Below are 21,992 nucleotides of genomic sequence, written 5' to 3'. Positions count from 1 at the left end.
TAGCTCAGAGGCACTCAGAGCTAGTTTAGTGTATACTGACTTCTTCATGTCCAGTGTCTGCTCCAGTATAGATCAGCCTGAATAGTTCTTATTCCGTAATGTTTACTCAATATTACTATTTAAAGAAACAAATTCATGTTTGCTGACTATTTTTTTTTTCTCTTTTTAATATTTCTTTCATAAAATAAACTCTTCATTCTTCTGGTCATTCTATTAACCTTCTTCTGTATATCCCAGTTTGAACTCAGTTTTCATAAATATGTTTGACCAGAATTGTTACTAGCCGCATCACACCAGTGCCTTAGACAGTGGCACTAGCATGTTACTTTGTCTCTTGGCCTTATGCAGCTGCTCTGGCAACTGAGAAGCTGCACAGTCTTTGCTACTTTCATGGCCCTGAGTGCTGCACTAAATGGGGCAAATGGCAGAGGGTTGTAGTCATCCCATCTTCATTGTTTTTCCTACAGCCTGGTAAATCCAAATTTATTTCTACTGGAGTACTTGACCTGACACAGCTTGTATTTATTTCTTTTCAGAGCTCCATTATTTTGATGGCTTCTTCACATCCCATGTTAGACTAACCCACTTAGGACTTTATTTCTGGTTTTGTCACTATTTGGGGAAGGGAATTTTGCCCAACTACCTAGAGTGGGAATTGAAATACATTTCTTAAGCTACCGTTTTAATGGAGAAGGTCAACTTAGGTTAAAGAAAGATAAATGAGGGATAATGTCCTAGCTCATCACAAGTAGATTCACCAGAATCCATGTGCTAGAGCCTCGCCAAACCCATTCTTTACTGCACATTACATTCTGTTGTCCTGGACATCTGCCAGCACTGTGACCACGTTCATGGTACTTCTGCTGATGTGAAGCAAGTAGAGCTTCTTTAAAATGTTTTAGACTTTCACCTCTCTGTATCTTCTCAGTATTCCCCAACAAGGCATTTCAGTATGCCGTTTATAATAAAACTTTGCCTTTATAGCTACAGCTTTCAGACTGGGTTATGATATGCTTACACAAATTCATTAATCTAACGTCATAATACCTTGAAGCATATAAGCTCCTCCTGATGCTGGCAAGTACATTGGTTCACAAGCTGTGCTCTGCAGATGGCTGGAAATCCATAAATTCCAATAAGTGGCTGGTGTTTTGTCCACTGAACTGTGTTAAGACTTATTAATTGGTCAGTTAAAGATCAGATGATAAGGATTTGTGAGAATTGGCTGTGATCTCTGTCTGTGGATACTGATGTATTCATTGATACCACACCAAAAGTAAGAGAGGTAAAGCAGCTTGCCCAAGACACAGAAAGAAGGAAAACAAAAGTCAGAGGATACCTCTGTAAGAGTTAGGAATAAAATCCAATTTCTAGACTGTTGGTCTGGTATTTTACCTAGAAAATAATTGATTTCTTCATTACTGGATTATATTGTCATAGCGTTTGTATGTGTAAGGACCTTGGTAACATTTTGACTACTCTGACGATGGCATTTGGTCTGCACGTTAAAGACACTCCCTACATGCAGTCTGGTGAGTTAAAAACATTGAATTTCCCCATTGTATTCCACTGTTTCAATACCCATTTATTATGTTTGACTAATCACATTTTACAAAGAGCAAAAAGATCACCTCACAAAAAGTCACGTGTGCAGGGAACTCTGCCTTTTTACTGGAATAATTACTACAGTCAGTTTCTTTTTAGAAAGCAATAGAAATGTATGTATTTCTACACTGCTGTCCTGGTTTGAGCTGGGACAGAGTTAGTTTTCTCCCTAGTAGCTGTTATGGTGCTGTGTTTTGGATTTAGTATGAAAATAATATTGATAATACAGTGATGTTATGGTTGTTGCTAAGTAGTGCTTTTACTAAGTCAAAGACTTTTCAGCTTTCTGTGCTCTGCCAGCAGGGAGGTGCACAAGAAGCCATGAGGTCAGGACAGCTGACCCAAACTGGCCAAAGGGCCACATCACATCATGTCATGCTCGGTGTAAGAACTGGGGGGAGGTGGCTGTGGGGGACCACTGCTTGGGAGCCGACGGGGTATCGGTCAATGGGTGGTAAGCAATTGTATTGTGCATCACGCATTTTATGTATTATTATTATTATTTTCCCTTTCTGTCCCATTAAACTGTATTTATCTTAACCCATGAGGGTTACCTTTTTTTTTTCCCTTTTCTTTTTCTTTTTTTTTTTTTCTTTTTCTTTTTTTTTTTTAAATAATTTAAATTTATTTTCCTAATTCTCTCCTCCATCCCACTGAGGTAGGGGGAAGGTGAGTGAATGGCTGTGTGTGAGGTGTTTGGCTGCCTGCTGGGTTAAACTGCAACAATTGTATATAGAAAAGGAGTGTTGATCTTTGAAGCAATTGTAAATTAGCTAATCAGTGTCTATTTGTCCTTGCTGTAGATAAAAACAAGGCATTTTCCCTGGGATTACTATCAATCTTTTCCTTTATGATCTGCATGTTATTATAGATTTTAAAACAATGAATGTCAGTATTTTCAATCCCATCTTTTCTAACCTTTTACATTGTAGTTTCCAGTGGCGATTCATCCTTCATTAGGCATCCAGAGTGGGGTGCATATATGTGTGCAAACTGAAATGATGTGTAGGCCAGGGAGGTCATGGCTTGCTGCTCTGCTTAAGTAAGAAAGCTGTTCAAATTAATTTTGTTGAAAAATGAGGTCCTCTAAGGCCATAAAGAGTAGCATAGCCAGATGTATTTTTATTATCATAAAGTTGGCAGGTAAACACATACTTTTCCAGACATTTGTTCTTAACCCTGCCCTGTTTTAACCTATTCTTCTGGAATCATGGAAATGGCTGAACATGACATTTCAAAAGTACTTGGGTCTGATAGAAAAAGTTCTGCTTAATGATTAAACTTGCCTGTGCCCATAAATAATCTACATTTAAGGAATTTAAATATGTGCTGTAAGCAGGGAAACATACAAAGCTATCGTTTTTGTCCATGGACCATATTCAAGCTGGGAATATACCTTCTCTCAGTTTTGATAAGGAACAGGCATATGAGACCTCCTGACTACAGGTCTTGTGATCATTGTCTTGAGCTTAGATTTCCCAGTAGACTCTCAAGCCTGTCCTGAGTCCTCTATGAGTTGGTCTAAGACTGATTTTGGTGCTAATATCCCAATAGGTGTAGAAATCTGAGCAGGGACTCATTCTACAAAAAAGGAAGTGTGCAATATGCTAATGAAAATAGCCTTGTGCATTCTGTCTTCAGTTTTACTAAATTAGGACAAAATTTTACTGAAGAGAAAACTCTGTGTGTTTTGCTAAAGTGGTGCTTATTAAATATATTCACTTTATAATTTGAGAAGATAACTTTTTCAAAATAAAGGTAAGAGGTTTGCTTTCCTGGGAACAGCATCTCATAACGTTATGAGGTTAACATGTTTATTTGGTTCTTGTCCATGCATGTAGTATTTAATTACAGGTCTGAACATGGTATTCCTAGTGATTTTTTCCAGCATTGTTTCCAAAGGAGGAACATAACACCAGCACTAGCCTCTTCACATTTCTTTGCCAAATGCCTCCATAGTAGGGACAAGTCCTGTCAGTAGTGAAACTGACATGTTAATACACCAGGAAGTGGGCTACAGTGCCTCTCATACCTAACCTGAAGTCAGCAGCTGGCATTTAAGGAAAAGAAGCACTGCAGGCATATTCACAAAGTTCTAGAGGAGTAAGCATCTAGGTTTCCCTTACAGTTAGCAGAAAAGTAGAGACTCCTCCAGAGTATAATTTAGAGCAGGATCCTGATGCAGATGATGTGAGTTGTACTCTGAAGAATCTGTCTCTGTGCTTACTACAGAATAAGTGAATTTGGGAAGTGATGGCAAAGTCTTAGTACCTGTACTGAGTTTGATGTTTGTTCAGACTAGTGCAGGCATGAGTATTTTTCTACAACCCATTTGGGTTTTGGACATGAGAAAGGATCCCTATCTGTAGTCCAGGGAGACTGGCTCTTTAGGCTAAAGTTAGCCTCTTAAAACATTTTAATTACTATCAATACCTTGCCAATCATCTCATGATTGCCCAGGTGGGAGGTGGAAAAATGAATCCTTTTCCATGCCTTTCCTGTGCCTTCTGTATCCTGTAATAGGCAGACATACTCCTACCCCTGAAATAAAAAGCTGGCTGTGTTCAATTTGCCCATAATTCTGCCTGTGGTACTGCCAGTAATGAATCCATAAGTTTAAGGCACGGTGAAGGTGTGTTTTGCTGTTGTCGTTGTTGGTTTGGTTTGTTGTTGTTGTTGTTTTTTAAAGATCTTTTAAGGAAACTGTTGTGTGGGTAATGCACATAAATATATTCATTTGGACCAGGACTGAAATGTCTTTTTGGGGAAAGTCTATGTTTAAAACCATTCACAAGAAACACCTTCTTACTCAGGAAGACTAAACAATGTCCATGATTTAGCAATACTATTATTTGAATCCAGGTGTCCTGATCCCCCTGCTCACTGAATCATGCTGTTTCTGAAGTGTTAGGCATTAAAGTACATGGGGACAAATTGTAAGGCACATAGAACTGAGGGCAGGTAATGAAATGAAAGTTAAAACCCTTTTTTGTAAACCTTAAGTGAGTTGAGTAAGCTACATGGAAGGCTTCCTAGGAGATAAAAATCAAGAAAGGAAATTATTCTTCTTCTTACAGCGATAACTCCTGGTTTCGGCTGCTGCATTACAGAGAGGAGCCCAAAGTGCAGTGGAACAGGCTGCTGGGGAAAGTGTAGAGGTTACACACTGGCATTCCCAGACACTGCACAGTCTGCACAGTGCTGGAATTTATTGACTTATTGCAAACTGTACACAGCATCAGCATGCAAGTTAGGGCAGACCTGCTGGAAAGCAGCACTGCAGAGAAAGACCTGGGAGTTCTGGTTGACAACAGGTTGACCATGAGTCAGCAATGTGCCCATGTGGCCAAGATGGCAAATGGTATCCTGGGATGCATTAAGAAGAGTATGACCAGCAGGTCGAAGGAGGTTCCCTTCCCCCTCTACCCTGGTGAGGCCACATCTGGAGTACTGTGTCCCAGTTCTGGGCTCCCCAGTTTAAGAAGGACGAGGAGTTACTGAAGGGAGTCCAGCAACAGGCTACAAAGATGATGAGGGGCCTGGAGCATCTTTCATATGAGGAGAGACTGAGAGAGCTGGGTCTGTTCAGCCTGGAGAAGAGAAGGCTGAAAGGGGATCTTCTCAATGCTCAAGGGTGGCTGTCAGGAGGATGGGACCAGACTCTTTTCAGCAGTGCCTGACAACAGGATGAAGGACAACAGGCACAGAGTGAAGCACAGGAAGCTCCATCTGAATATGAAGAGAAGCTTCTTTACTTGGAGGGTGCCAAAGCACTGGAACAGGCTGCCCAGAGAGGTTCTGGTGTCTCCTTCTCTGGAAATATTCAAAACCCACCTGGATAAATTCTTGTGCAATCTGATCTAGGTGAACCTGCTTTAGCAGGTGGATTGGACTAGATCATCTTCAGAGGTCCTTTCCACTCCCAACCATTCTGTGATACACTTCACCATTGCATAGTCAGTTGTGATTAGACTGGTCTAATGAATACTTGTTTTTCTCATATTCTAAGCAAAATATCCACAAACAATTTTTTAACCACGGAAAGTAGTGAAAGTGGACAAGATTTGTTTCTTGTTTTTGCTGCAGAAGTCAGAAAGATGAAGGATTACTGATCTGTGTGCTTGGTAATATTTAGATCCTTGTTCTAAAGCTTCTTTGTTGCATGTCTGTGAAGTTAGTGAATAAACATTAACGCTAATGCAAACACCCAGCGTGCGAACACACAGGTGCCCAAGACTACATTTAATCAAGAGCTTTAACAAATAAAATGCTAATTCTGAAATCAAACACTCCCTACTACATTATAATCCTGGCACTGAATTTTCTCTCAAAAGCTTTCTGCTTCCATTGTCTCCTTCAGGACTTTTTGTCCACACTTCTATATGCCTCTTCAGTAGCCCGAAGAAGCTGGCATACTGTTATTTGTACTATGAGACAGCAAAATTAGCTTGGAAAATTTATGCAGTAATTTAAATTCTGCTGAGAAGGTGAGTTAGTGTACAGCCCTAACCCTGGTTCCGTCTGTCCTCTCTAACTGTCCAAATGCACTCTGGGATGTCTAACTTAGAAAGCTTTGACATGATCTGCATTTCCATAAAGGTAGAATTTTATTCAGGATTTTAAGTTAAAGTACACTTTTTAAAATGGAACCCATGATCTTCGAAGTCCCTAGAGCAAAATAAGCTTGCTATTTAGGAATATTGAGTAATCTGTGCTTATTCAGGTGTTTTATATGGATTAGAAACTGTATCGTAAGGACTCAAAATCAAAAACATTGATAACTGCCACTTATGATGTTGCATTAATGTTGCAAATTCTAAAACTATAGAGTAGACTAGAACTAGAAAAAAACAATGTAATTTCAGAATTATATACTAACTACAGTATATGATGACATGCTAACTGAAAGCTGGTAAAGGCAAAATGCACTATATAAGGTTACGGGTATTACAAAAGACAGGAGCATATTTAGAGAGAAATAAATGGTCTGAGAATTTTATCAGACATAAAACATATTAAGGTTTTGCTTGGAAATATATCTTCTATGTCATAACATAGCATTTACAAGTGAAGTATCCTTGTACAAGTGAAGTATCCTTGTCTATATTTTCACTATCTGTTTCATTTATCACATTTTCTGAAGGTAGATCTTTTTAATGATGTACTGGAGTATGGTCCTGGATTTTTAGAACTATTATTTTTTTGGTATCAGTCACCAGTGACATTTACATCCTCTTTTGCAAACAGAACTATTACCATGGGTACAAGAATCATAAAAATGAATTAAACCTCTGTGAACTTCTTGAGTTCATTCAAATAGAGTATCAAACACTCCAATAAAATCTCAGTGTTTCTAGTTTTATATGATACAAGAGACAATAAATTTTTTTTTTATTATTATTTTTTAATTACAGATGTCATCTGCTCAAGATTCCAGATATGGCCAGAAAGATACGTCTGACCAGAACTTTGATTACATGTTCAAACTACTCATTATTGGCAACAGCAGTGTTGGGAAGACCTCCTTTTTGTTCCGATATGCTGATGATTCCTTTACGTCTGCGTTTGTAAGCACGGTTGGGATTGATTTCAAAGTAAAAACGGTTTTCAAAAATGAAAAAAGAATTAAGCTACAGATTTGGGTAAGCCAAAAATCATAATTCTATTAATGAAGCAAGCTGTAGCAGTTTGAAAGATAGCATTTAAGCTACTGTAGGTTTGCACTGAATGTCATAACCTTTATGTATGTATGTATAGCATAGTAATGAAAAAAGTTCATTATTTTCTGCATAATTTTTCTGTCTTGAGTAATAGAATGTAGTCAGTACTTTTAAGGTATTGAAGTCCAGCAGAGTGTATCTTCTGAATTCAATTCCATTAAGAAATAAAACAAGTTCACACATATTGATATCTGTGCAGTGAGGTAAAAACAACTGTGCAATATACAGGCTATTGAAAGTTACTACACATTACTAAAAACACCAGTTAATATCTAGTTTCTTCCCACAAAAATTATAAATTCCTGTAGGAGCTATGATACTGGATGTGTAACAGAAATAATAATTTTTGCTCTGTCAATTATGTTTGTTATCCTGATCACCGAACAAGTCTTCCTTCTTCTGCAGAGGAAGAAAATGTGTGGAAAGAGTGTAACAGCTGTCTCGCCTAAGTGTACAAAACCCCTTGACTCATGCCTGCACCTTAGAAATGGTAGAAGGATGCCAAATGTAGGAAAGTGTGATGCCAGGCAATAGGTGTTATCTCCTGCAAACTTTCCTCAAAAATTAAGGACAGCCAAAACTTATGTATGCAAGAGCTGCTGATGCTCACATCTCCTAAGTATTGTGTGACAGGGTGATTCTCACTTAAAGGAGAGGGGGTTTTAGGAGAACATTTAACAATGTGGGACCTGGAGTAAAAGCTTCAGGTCACTTCCATTTTCCTTGGGGGCTTCAAGATTCTGAGCAATGTTTCCTTTCTGAAATAATAATAACAGCCTTATTAGGCAAGATTTTATAATTTTTGTGCATGAATGCAAATATTTAAAAAGCATATTTAATGATGGTCAGCCTTAAATCTCAGGAAACCTTGGGTCACATACAACTAATTCATCTAATGTGTTTTGAACAGCACATTGAAAATTGATAATAAATTGAATACCTTTATTAATGTACCACAAAGGTGAATTTCCCAGATTTTCCTAGGATATAACTCTTTTGTATCTTTTAGGTAGGCTTCACTCCTTGATATCTCCTATCATTTGTTGTTCTGTGCTCTCTAGGAGCTGGAGCACAACCTACTTGCCTCTCAACTTCTCTACCTTTTTTAAGCTTATCTTCTTGCTGTTGTCATGACAGTGCTACATAGTAGGTAACTGTATGCCATGTGTATGCTTTCACTGCAATAACTTGATAGTTTCATTGTAGTACTTCTGTGTTGGAGATGATATGGTAATTCACATAGACATTACCTTATTATTTTTTTACTATGGAGCAATAAAATTGTGTTCACATTATAGTCTTTGCACAGTTCTTCTAATCATCAAGTATATAGATTTTATTGTTCATGTCTCCCCTAGCAAAAGCAGGAACATGAGTTTACGATGTATTAATGTAATTAGTTTGACACCGGTATATTTGTCATAATGCCTCGCCACGGCTGACTACAAATATGTGCATGGCTCTAAGCAGTCCATTAATCTAAGTGTATTCAGTGCTATCCACGGTGCAGAGAGGATGCAGCAGCTGTATTCTTGCCAGTTGGAATAAACTTCCAGTTCTGGCAAAATGGACTTTTTTTGCACACGAATGGTAGTAACATGCAAAGTCCAAATGGACTCTGACTGTCCTTGCTTGAAAAATTCCGCAATTCTGCAAGTGAAACAAACACAACAGCTCCATGGGAAGATGGAGCAGAGGCTCAGACCACAGAAGAAGCCTTTCGAAATTCACCTACATAGGGTTAGAGACAGGACTTCAGATCTTCCTTTCATGCTAAAGCTCTTCACCGCATTCAGCAATGCATCTTGGTGTTTTTAGTTTTGTTTTGTTTTTGTTGTTGTTTTGTGGTTTGGTCTTGTTTTTGGTGTTTGTTTGTTTGTTTTTGATTATTTGTATTTTGTTTGTTTGTTTTTGTTGTTGTTCTGTTTTTCTCATTAAAATTTTATTACCAGTTCTTAAAAGGCCTTGTCATTGCCAAATTAACTTAATTTGCAACAGCTCACTGTTGCTGTTTGCACTTTTTAGATGCAGTATTCTGCTGGAGCATTGCGTTGCAGTTATGCCTCCTAGTAAATCGTCTGACTGTTGCACATCTGGGATGTTAAATAAAATGAGTTAAGTACCTAAGAAAGCTACTCTAGTATACGAAATCTGAAATAGAGCACTTTTACTCCATCTTGTAAGCTATGTCAACAGCCATTATTGTCCTTAATACACAGTATCTGTATATGTAACATCTGTCTACGTTATACTTTATTACTTTTCTCTGATTATGCAAATGTCTTTCTAAAATGAATAGTACTCCTGCTATATCCATTTCCATTTCAAACTGAATTTATGAAACATTGTTTATATCACATAAAATAGAAAATTGAATTAATTGTAGTGAGTGTGATTTGATGTTACTTCTGAGTAGAAACATACGTGAAGTTATAACACTTCTTTCAAAAATGTGTTCTGAATGACAAGATCAGAACTGAATTACTTTGCCATGTACTGCAGTGAAGAAGTACAAGGAATACTGCTGTTCTGCTGTTGTTGCCTGGCAGTAAGATGCAGAAATGTGTGAATAATGATGCTGTTTATTGCTAAAATTCCCTAGCTAGAGCCAGAGTTAATCCAATATGTGTCTTTTTACAATTTTGTACATGTTCTTATTGGGTAGACATTGAAATTTCTTGTTTAATAGCCATTTCAGCATGATACTTTGTGTTCAACTTGAAGCATGTTGGAGCTTCTAACATTGATTTCCTCAGAATAAGATTCTCATATGCTTAGTTGTGAAGGGTGCAAGTTTGTTTGAAAGTCAGCATGGGCACTCAAGGAACCAAAATCAGTATTTCTTAATGAAATTCACTATATGGTTATCACAGATGAACTAGCAAGGGTTAACAAGCTGAAGTAGGTGCTATCTTACATACTGGGATGCCCTGCAGGTCTTTTATTTGTTTGAGGATTTTTCTAGCTTTGAGGCAATGGTGTCTTATTCTTGGATTCCAAGGACCTGCCTTGAATTGTCTTCTTTCATTGTTCAATTCAGGGAGCATGGGGCTCTCTCTAGTACTTACTGTTACATCTTTTTCATTTGGTCAGAAAAAGCCTGCTGGGAGCACTGTAACATTTGCTTTTTTTCCATCTGAGCCAAACACCTTCTTTCCACAGTGTTTCTTCCTGGAATTGAGAGAGGTTCAGAGTTTAAGTGCTATTCATTGGTGACAGCAAATTACCTTGTCATAAGACCACCAGCAGGCCCTGAAATTTTGTTTCACAGCAAGTTATAAATGTAGCAGCCTTGATATGGACAGACCAAGGCAACATATTAACAGGTTTTTACCTTTTAAAGGAGAGAAAGTCATTAAAAAGATGTTTTACCTAAAAAAGGTATTGATTTCTCAACAGAAACTATATGAAATTTTGGAAAGGAACTGTACAGCACATACATGCCCAGGATAGAACTCCATTGGAGGACTTTAAGATGTTTTACAGTGTCAAATAATAACAGCAATACATTTTTCCTCCATTTGGTTTGAGCTGGCAATATTAAAAGGACGGGTTTGGAAAGCTACAAGATACTTTGTGTTTCAAACTGCTAGATTTCAAATTAGGTTGAATTATAAAAAACGACTTGTCAATACGAATTGTGACAAAAATACTCACTAAAGAAAATTCTTAAAAGCTTAAAGAGTTGCAAATCGGAAAACTAAATTAAGTTTAACTTTATAAATCTGTCACTGTATTCCCTGTGTAAATCACTGCATTCAGTATACCTGGTAGCTGTGGTGCCATAAAGTTTTGCATTACTTTTTGTAAACTCAATGGTTTAATAGAAATAAAGACTGCAAGAGCTTATGGAGAAAAATCATAGGATCATAGAATGTCCTGAGTTGGAAGGGACCCAAAAGGATCATCAAGTCCAACTCCTGCCCCTGCACATGACAACCCCAAAATTCACACCATGTGTCTGAGGGCATTGTCCAGTCTCTTCTTGAACACTGTCAGGCCTGGGGCTGTGACACCTCCCTGGGGAGCCTGTTCCAGTGCTTCACCACCCTCTGGGGGAAGAACCTTTTCCCAATGTCCAATCTAAACCTCCCCTGGCACATCTTCCTGACATTCCCTGGGGTCCTATCACTGGTCACCAGAGAGAAGAGATCAGCACCTACCCCTCTTCCTCTCCTTGTGAGGAAGCTGTAGACTGTGATGAGGCCTCCTCTCAGTCTCCTCTTCTCCAAGCTGAGTAAACCAAGCAACTTTAGCTGCTCCTCATACGGCTTCCCCCCTAACCCTTCATCAACTTCACAGCCCTCCTCTGGACACTCTCTAGTAGCTTTATGTCCTTTTTATCCAGTGTTACCCAGAACATGCAACAGGTGAGGCTGCACCAGTGCAGAGCAGAGTGGGACAATGATCTCCCTCTCCCAGCTGGCAATGTTGTGCTTGATGCACCCAGGACATGGTTGCCCTCTTGGCTGCCAGGGCACAGTGTTGGCTAATTTGGACAGTAAAATTTTGTTAGCTAACATTTTTCAAAATAAGTCATTAGAATAGGGCAGGGGAAAGGAAAAAATAAGGTGCAGATATTGATTCCTAGAAAACAGAGTAAGATTTACAAAGATAGGTCAACATATTTGTTTAACTGGCAGTGTATCCATACCACACCTTTAGCTCATGCTTAAAATTTACTTGATCAGAACTCTCAGTGATTTCTAACTTATTTCAGTACAAATTTTGTTTGAGGAAAAAACACCAAGGTTTTCCTCTCTGATCTGTTTATTACGCAAAAATGTTCTAACTGCATCCATACATCAATATTTGTGAAGTTTCTGTCTGACTGCAGCACTTTGATGCAAATATAGAATAAGAGCCTTTTGCCGCTTAGATTGTTTTTTCCCTGGGACTAGCCATAGACTTCATGGACTAGTTAAAATGATCACACACAAGTAAAAGATACCCTCCTAGAGAAGACAGTGTAAGACCTACTTGTGTCAACATATCCTTCCTAGAACTGTGTATGACAGTTTGAATTGATTCCCGAATTGTTGCTGTCTTCACATTAACTGTTTTCCATAAATTGTCATAGGGCTTAGGGACTAAGTGAGGACTAGGTTTTATATGCTGAATGAAGAAAACCAGTGTCACCACACAAAAAAACAACAAAACAAACAAACAACAGCAAACCCCACAATAAATGTTAGGCACCTGATTTTTTTGTCCCAAAAAGCTCCCTAACAGTGCTTTAGCAGTAAAAAAGGGTTCAGTTGAAATGAGAATAATTTTTCATGAATGTGTGTGTGATAGAGGAGTCTGTGAGAGTATCAGTATGAATTAAACTTGCCTTGATATTGAAGTGTTTAAAGGGTATTTTACGGTGACTTGCAAGTGTCAAGGCAGTGTAATATTGCAGAAATATCCCTTAACAATGACTAAGGCTACAGCATCAGTGCAAGAATCACTACTAAATACACTTGTTCAGAAGAAAGGTAGTGAAAGATGATGCAATAAAAGGGGAGTTCAGAGTAGCATGTGAAGATAGTGGATAGCAAATGTAGCAGATGTTTCATCACAGGAATTTCAGGGCCTGACTTTGTCATGTCTGACTTATCTCAGTATTTTCAGTCTATATGATAGTCACATCAAAGTTTATTTAATGATTCCTTTTTCAGGTGCTTGTGACAATGCGTAGCTGCTGCTTTGAATATATAGCCTTTTTAGATGAGGATAGTAAATCTAATATTGAAAATGAAATTTCCTCATCTCAGGATGAAGATCAAATTGTATCCATTAGTATATAAGGCAACAAGTAACTTGAAGACAACAATATAGGAGGCTGAGAACTGCAGGGATTTGGGATTCCTCTGGATGCATCTGTACTAATAAATTAAGCATACCAAGACCGTCCTTTGGCGTTGAGTCTAGCTGGCATGGTATAGCTTTTGTCCGTATGTTTAAACTCTTTAATCTTTGAAAGAGAACGGATGCATCCAGATTTTATATGGGGAAAGGTCTCTGTCATGTGCTAGGTCCTGAACCTTGCCCAGGAACCGTCTGGAAGAATGCTCGCAAGCCTGGTTCGAAACTATACTGGAAAAAACACTAGCAGTTTCATTGTATAGATTAATTCCATAACCTAGAAGTGCTCCCTGGCACAACTTAATTTGGTGTTATAGACATGACCTGAAATGGCAGCAGCTCCAACCAGCCTTGGGCTAGGGTGACCTGTGTGTTGTGATGAACATTGTAATGTGTTCACAAATGTGTTCTGTCAGAAGGCTCTAAAGAAACCATCCCTGGGAAAAAAAGATGGTTAATGAGGAATGCAGTTGTGATGGCTAGAACACAAACTGTTGTTAGACTTTCCTTTGTAGGCAAAAGAAGGTGAAATTCTGGGCAACTTTGGTTTTGGTTTAAGCTGCCCTCCAGGAGGTGAATGTAATCCCAGTTGTGGGTGGATAGTGTTAGCCTAAAATATTCCCTTTCATCTCTTTTGCTTATTTCTACACAGTGCATATCTTTGAAGACTGATGAATAATGTTTACCTGAAAGTTTTAGGGTAGGACCCTGTTTTTGTATTGCTGTGTTATTTCATGCAGTGCTTCTTACATCTTCATTGAAAACTCTTCCACTTATTTGCAAGTCATATTGGGTATAGTTTATTTCCCAGAAATATGGTCATTCATTAGTGATTACTTTTTCGTAACTGGGTTTTCTCCCCATTTTTTTTGTTTTGTTTTGTTCGGTTTTTTTGGTAGCACCTGGAGTTTTCAACAACAAATATTAAGATTTTCACAGCCAAGAGAAAGCCCATTATAGTACATACATTACTATTGTATTCAGATCTTAATCAGAGAACCGCCAGGATTTTTTAATCTTTGTATGGCTTGGGGGTCTTAGTTACTTCCAGAACTTGTATATTTTCCTTAATTCAGGGATTCCTGGTGCTCTCTTTACCTTGCCCTGTTTCTTCTGTATTCAGTTTTGTGTACCTGTCCTTCTGTTTATATTAAAGTGGCTCCCATGGATCCAATTCAGCTCAGGTTTCCATTGTTTTAGATATGTAGCCAAGAAAAATATGGTTGAATAGTTCACTTTTAACCAGTCAAGTGGGAATGAACAGGTGGGAAGGGAGACAGCTAATGTAGGTATTTGCCAGGGAAGAAAAAACTATTACCTAAAAAGCAGACAAGACAGCTTGCCTTTTCTCTAAACTTTAATAGATGCTAGTAGTTGATATAATCTATATAAAGTATACATAATATAAATAGTTTAGACAGCTTGAAGTTTAAAGGTATTGTAATAGAAATAAATATAAGCAGAGATTGAAAAGATAATATATGTGTTGCTATTTGAAGTTTAATTGCTATTGCTTATACAACAAAGCATGAAATGAGAGAAAGCTCCAAAGAGTCTGAGTGAAAATGGGACCAAGAGTTTATGAGACAGGGCACCATAAATGGTATAAAAGCTTAGGAATAGTTACAGATACTGCGTGTGATGGCTTGTATTATTTCCTTGCAAATCACACTGCGAAAGTGCTAACATATGTGATACTGCAATCAATTATTGGAAAAAATGAAACTGAAGTCTGTTAAACTTTTGCAAGAAACACAACCTTGGGACCTATTCTGCGGGTAAAATATAGATGCATCCGTTATAAACAATGCACATCTTGTAAAACTGCTTGATGTATTTCTTGTATAGAACCAGGACCTAGTCTTCAGTGCCAAAGATGATCTTGGCAATATAAAAGGAATACTCAGTTCAGATAGACTCCAGTGCAAAGAGCAGATGCTGTACTCTTTGCGAGACTGACCACTGATGGCACTTCTAAAACTGGTATGCTTTTATTTAGAAAGTACCCCGGCTATTCAAATACTGATGTGGTATTACAATTTTATTGATATAAAAAGCATGTGTCTTGAGGGTTTCAAACATTGGCTCTAAAGCCAGCTCTAAAAAAGAATGGTGCCTATCACATCGGTACCCTGACTTTCACTACTGATACTGCTACTTTACTGTGATTTTAAAGTTTACTTAATGTTTTTGTTATTACAACATCAGCTTCTACTGATTCATTGAAAGACACATTCTTATCTTTATATCTGAGAAAGCTGATAGAATGTGTAAATTTTAAGGCATATAAAGCCCTTTGGTTGCTTAATGCTGCAAGATGGTGCATGTTAGTACTGCCACTTAGCTATAAATGATGTGGTTATTTTAATGTTTCTTTTCAGCTCCTTCCCCTCCTGCTGCTTCTACTTCTAGTCTGTGAATCTCTCTACTTAGGTAAATGCATATTTGGAATGATGACTGTCTTTCAGTTGGACCATCTGTTTTTCTGTTTTCCAAATGAAGTTGTGCTGCTAAGAACTGTGTGGTTTTGGGGAATGGTGACCATGAACAGAGCCACTCAGCCTCAGGCCTGTAATTTAAATCAGGACAGAACTGATCAGTAGCTGTTTCTGTCTGATGGCTGTTTTGTTGATCTATGTGAAATGAGTTCGGCAGTCTTAGACTGGTTTCTAATTAATGTATGTCTACTCTGCTTCTCTTAAAACTATCTGAAATTCTGACTTTGCTAACATTGCTACACTTTCTTAACATGCATTATCCTACTGATTATTTTAGATTTAAAATTGAGTTTTAACCATTTGCTTTATGTTATCTATGTCAAAATTCCCAGTCCTTGAGTGTTAGGAGAATAGCTGGAGAAGTGTCATGTGTACTTGCTCTATATTCCTTCCTAGGCAACTGCTTTTGGCCACTAGAGCACACTGGGCTAAAGAGCCCTGCAGCCTGATCCTGTGTGCTTGCTCTTATATGCAGCAAAGTGGTTGAAAACTCTTGGTGTCAGATACTTCAGAGAGGAAACTTGAGGTAAATGTCAGTCCTGCAGCTGCAGCTAGCATTAAATTCCACTGTTTATCCTAATATTCCAATAGTTTTGTGAAAGCCTTTTGTAATATTAGGTCAAAGATTTTACTCCTTTACAGTTATGTGCTTTACAAAATCCTCCATTGCCTACTTCAAAAATTTTGCTGTATAGCTTTGCTTGCAGCATAGAAATCAGGTCTCTGTGACCAGCTTAGCACTATATATATATCACAGCTGGACTTTAAATATTCCCTGATGGAGATTTCTGTTATCAGTAAAATGATACATCTGCATTCTGAGGCGAAGATTAATTGGAAACACAAGGTGACATTTAGCATAATTAAAATTCTAAATAAGGCTTATCTTGCTGTTTAAGTGGAAATTTCCAGGGGATTCTTTAAAAGAAGCTGATCTAGGAAAGATTGAGAAGTTTTTCATACATGTGTACCTGAATAGCAAGATCCTTGATTTTGCTTGAAGAGAGAAGTCAGGATGGAAAGGAGAAAGGGAACAGAATTATTTTGCTGTGCATTGGTCTGAAGCAAGAACAATAACCTTGTGTTAATGTTGAAAAACAAATAAGCCATTTTAATTGTTCAGGCTCAATAAAATCCAGAGAAATCTGACAGAATACTTTGAACTGTGAGAAAGAGCTTATACTTACTAAACTATCATTTTAAGAAGCAAGAATAAGTCTATTTCTAAAATGAAATTAATGTTGGCAGCATTCCTTAAAGTGAAATCACTGTGATACCAGGTCCTTGTGAACCATTTTAGCGGCACATTTAAGATATCTATACAGCTGCAGTGGATCTACAAAGAAAAAAAAAAAAAAAAAGCCTGCACAGGCTCTTTTCTGCATTTTAATATGATTCGTGTTGTAGATTAGAGCAAAGTGTTGCACTCTTGCTGTGTAGTTGTTGCTTTGAAATCAGAGGACCAGTGCCTTGGACAGGAGCCATAATGTAAATACCATGAAAAGGAAAAGGGAGGTTTATGAACAGTATTTAAAGCTCACTTTTGCCTTCTCCTGCTGCTCAGTGCAAGCTGTTTGCCTGTGCTGTGTTAGGATAGCTTGAAATCATTCTTAACTTATGTGGGGTTGAGAGGGGCACAAGTGATTGAAGGAGGATGGGGTTCACACAAAAGCGACTCATTTTATTTGACATAACCCAGTTTGCATTGTGTTCTGGAAGTAAGCTTAAGTGCATTTGGTAAGAAGTGAGAGCCATAAGGCTCTGTGTCAAGGCAGGATAATGTTTATAGTGGCAAACACATTATGGACAATGCACCCAGCTTTTACATGTGAAATGATGTCATCAAGCAAAACAGCATCCCTGGAGGACTAAGCTCTATATTTACATCAGCTAAGAAAAATCAGTTAGGATGTTGTGGTTGCATTTTTTTCTAGTAGAGAAGCTGCTTTTTTCACTTTTCTTTCTTTCTTTTCAGAGTAGTTGAAGGATAATCTCCCTCAATCCTTTCTGAATAAATATATTGTTCTTCTGTAATCACTGAGGTATTTTTCTGGTTTAGCCCAGATTTTTTATTACTCGTGGCTCATAAGCAAGTTATTTCCACAGTTCTTACCTGTAATGACTTATTCATTAATTACAGTTCGAGAAATACAGAGAATTCTACTTTAGTGAATTCAGTCAACAACTCAGATGGAAGTTATCAATGGTGTAATTTAACCAACTTGTTTAAAATTGGGATGGTACCTAGGTATAGAGAGTTCTTACTTTCCGGCCCATCAGATTACTTAAGTGTATTTATAAAAAGGAAAGTAATTTAGATCTGTTGTAGAAATCAGTTGTTCTGTTCTGACAGTGAGAATGATACTTAGACATTTTTGCCCAGTATAGATGGACGACCATTGACTCTCATCTGTTTTATTTGGAAATAAAGTAACCCTGTGGAAAGGAACATGAAATAACCTCTCATAGATGTTCCTGTTTTTCCGTTCTTGATGGGTTGACTCTGTCACAGTGGCTAGCAATGCCTATATTTGTTCAGCTTAATGAATCATTCTAAGATGAGCTGAGCTAAAAAACCCTAGAAGTTTAATATTTTGTAATTCTATATTCACCTATAACTAGGACTGGTATTTGCTGCAGTGTCCTGAAGTGTTCTGGGACTTCTTATTTCTCACCTCTTCTCCTAAAGATATTCAAATTCTAGTAATAATATGAGACACTTCTTGACAGCAATAAGTGCAGTTTGATTCAACTGTAATTTCTTTGAAGAAATGTGTTCATGACAGGTTCCTGAATTTTAGTGGATATGATCACACAAAATGGCTTCACCCTTGCTAACTGTGAAGTAGGAATATGAAAGTGAAGCATGGAAGCATCCCAGTTGGCTGGATGGAAATGTAAGATTCTTTAACTGTATGAACAAAAGAATCAAATACATTTCCTGGAGAAGACGGAGTTTAGTATCTAAAAGAAGGATGTGTATGGAGCCAATGACAAGCTGTCTTGAAAGGAGAGGTCGTCAGACTTAGAATGGATTGTGGAAAGGTTTTAAGATTCAAATATTTCATGAACATAATATATAGCAGGTATATGCTAATAAAACTTATTCATGATGGGCAGTTGGGAAGTATTACCAATATAGGAGAGGATCAGTATATCACACAGAAAAAAATAGTAACTTTCAAGTGCCAAATAGTAGAAATGGAATTTAAATTAGCAGTACTGCAGAATCACAGAATTGCAGAATCACAGAAATCACGAAATTCGGCACTTTGGGAACAACAATAGTAATTTATTTTATAAACTAGAAGAAACTGAGTCAGTAACCACTGAAGAAAGGCACACTCTTCATATACAAGAAAGAGAAAGGATTCCTACCAACCATCCAATGAAAAACAGTTAATATGGCTCTTGCATGTGCCTGGTGAAGTATTCCCAGAGGGAATGGGACTATTCCATTATCTACTGCACTGGAGATACTTAATATGGAAAAAGGAACTCAAATTGAAGGCAGGTACATAAAAACCCTTATCATAATGAGTAAAGGAACTAGGGGAAATAGAAAGAAACAAAAAGTGTGACTTTTGACTCTAGAAAACAAAGGCAAGTCTAGTACTTTTTTTCTCTTTTTTTAATTATTTTTTTCAATACATCTACTTAATTTCATCCAAAACACTCAGTTCGCCACTGAGAAATAGTTTGGGCATGGAATATTTGCATACAGGACTGTTACATGTTACCAATGTGCTGGTAGAAGGAACCAGTAACAAATGAACAGTACCTGAAGTGATGGTCTGTATACAAGACAGAAGCTTTAATGGATTGTCTTAGAAAATGTGTGGAATTAGGCTGACAAATCATACATGCATTGTTCTGAATGCTCCAAAATGCCCCCTCCCCAAACACACAGTGGAAATTCATGCTTGTATGCTATTCTGAATATGGCAGTGGTCTTACAGTACCTCAAGGACTCAAGTATTTATCTTGCTTCATGTCCATTATGACCACCCTTTTTCTTATTTAGGTTGAATTCCTTTCGGAAAGTCCATCCTTGCAGATGCTAAGAATGCTTTTTTTCACAGCACTCTGCTTCAGGTAGTTTAATGAAATGAGAGCCTCAGAATACTGTCATTAGCTGGCTGAAACACATAAGACAGAACTGGTGTCAGGTAGAAAGAGTCGTAACGGAAGTCAAGGGTGATCAACATGAAATCAGTTTGGTCATTGGATATGATGAGTCTGGCAGACAAGCTCACTAGACAGCGGAGTAATGGAGTGAGAACACGTATGTTTGCCCTGTTGCAGGGAGTATAGAATTTGCCAAGACATAAGGGCATTAAAAAGATAATATAGTGGCAAGGGAGCTTACAGTTGCTTTGGCTGGGAAATTAAAAGGCTTAGAAAATGAGTACGGTGCTATTTTGAGAGGAAGAGAGAAAAAAACTATATGATTGAAGCATATATGAGGAGTCCTGTGAAAATGAATGTCAGACCTGAGGAAGGACAGTAATTAACAGCCTGAAGGATAAAGACACCCTACAGAAAACTCACATAGTTCAGGAGAAATGCCTCTACACTGAAGATAATGAAGGCCATTATCTTCTTACAGGAACATTAGCCTTAAAAGCTAAATTGGAGAAAAAACGATAGATGACATTTGTATTTAACACCCTTAATTGGACCTCAGCTCTGGGGATTAAACCCATATGGATTTAGAGCTGAAATCATGAACACTTCTTGTTTTATTTGGAAGGTTAGGACTGCCTATGGAAATGCCCTGTTGTAAATCAGCCATTATAAGGGCTGGTCTACATGAGTGGAATGAGCCTGTGACTTTAAACAGATCGGGGGAGACCTGGAATCTCTTCATACAATTCTCTCAGTCCCATACATGTAGATAAGCAATGGAAGTCCTTGCTAAAGGACATTGCAAATGCTAAAAGTTTACATGAGTTAAGAGAAGTCTGGGTAAATTCATCTAAGAGGTACTCACTGAGAGTGTTTATAGACATAGAAACTACTTCTAGGTCAGGAAATCACAGAGCTGCAGGCAATGGGAGGTTAGGTGGATGTTAGAAAGAGTTATCATGTATGTCTACCTTGCTGTTACAATTACCCCAAAGAATTTAATCATCAATTCTTCTGTCATTAATCCATCATTATAGAGGATACCGACTAGGCATACTTTGATTTGACTCTGCAATACTGGTCGTACATAAATGTCTATTTACCTATAAAACAGACCAGTCCTTTACCTTCTTCCAGGAAAAACTTCCCAACTTTTTATGAAGCTGTATTTCCTAGCTACAAAGTGCAAGGAAATTCAGTCAAGCAATTTCTGTACTCAGGCCTCTGTCATGTACAAATGAGCCTTAATACTTTGAAAATGGCAGGATCCAGTGAAATGGGAACTTTCTATGCCTGTCACTTGGAACAAGGTTTTCTGAGAGCTGTCATGTAGTAGTAAACAAGTAATCACAGAAAAGGTTGGAGGTGCAGCATGTTAGTACTGCAGTCTTCTTGTTTCATCATGGGGAATGGTGCAGGGTCAGGAACTGGGTAGATTTGAGTAAATCTTTTGCCTATACTTGTGCTTTGATTCCCATTTGTAAAGGATTGCTAAGAGGCTAAATTTGGTATAATTATCGTGTAGTTCCTGCTAGATTACATACTAGCTTTCTTTTGCTAAATTGTAAAATTTCTTTACTTTTTTTTAAGCCTCAGATGTTACAGTATATTTCCTTCTGAATTCCTTTAGAAATCCTAGCCCCAATGTAGTGGTTCTCAGCCATTCATATTTGGGCTCATGGTGTCTTGTATGACAGCCAGACATGATCTATGAGATGACCAAAAATTGAAAAATAAAATACATTCTCACACATGTAAACAAGGAAACAAAATAAGGGAATATTAGTAATTTACATTATTAGCCCAGGCTGTATTTGCCTAGAAATAAAAACTCTTATGGGTCAACTCTGAAAAATAAGTTGAGTAACCTCAACTTAGAAAGCCCCTTTTTCTCTGTACAAATACTTGGATGCTGCTACCTCCTACTTGACTTGCAATTACCATTCTCTGTCGAGCTCTTTGCTTCTTATTTTTTGTTCATTTTCTGGAAAAACAGTAGAGGCTGTCTCTGTTTGTAATGATGGACACATATTCATCTAATACATCTTTCATTTCAGTGTAGTCATTGTGCAAAGCAAAGTTTCCAGCATACAGACTGCTACCACACAAAGAGTCTCAAACACAAAGCAATGAAACGGGAGCACAGCATGGCAGCCCTCTCATAGTAAAAACAGGCAATGTTTTTCTAAAC

The 21,992-nt window shown here is 37.8% G+C and overlaps 1 protein-coding gene across 1 annotated transcript in view; it reads left to right on the top strand.

The window, feature by feature from the left end:
* The window catches only part of RAB3C (RAB3C, member RAS oncogene family), a 134,917-nt gene that overhangs the window by 4,589 nt on the left and 108,336 nt on the right, over nt 1-21,992 (top strand). Inside the window, exon 2 of the mRNA XM_065860933.2 lies at nt 7,020-7,247. Within this exon, the coding sequence (XP_065717005.1) occupies nt 7,020-7,247 (228 nt within the window). The remainder of the gene's footprint in view (nt 1-7,019; nt 7,248-21,992) is intronic.

This window comes from Patagioenas fasciata, chromosome Z (assembly GCF_037038585.1).
Source record: "Patagioenas fasciata isolate bPatFas1 chromosome Z, bPatFas1.hap1, whole genome shotgun sequence".
NCBI lineage: Eukaryota > Metazoa > Chordata > Aves > Columbiformes > Columbidae > Patagioenas > Patagioenas fasciata.
The sequence above is the reverse complement of the archived record's forward strand: the minus strand, read 5'-3'. Positions and strand labels throughout refer to the sequence as shown.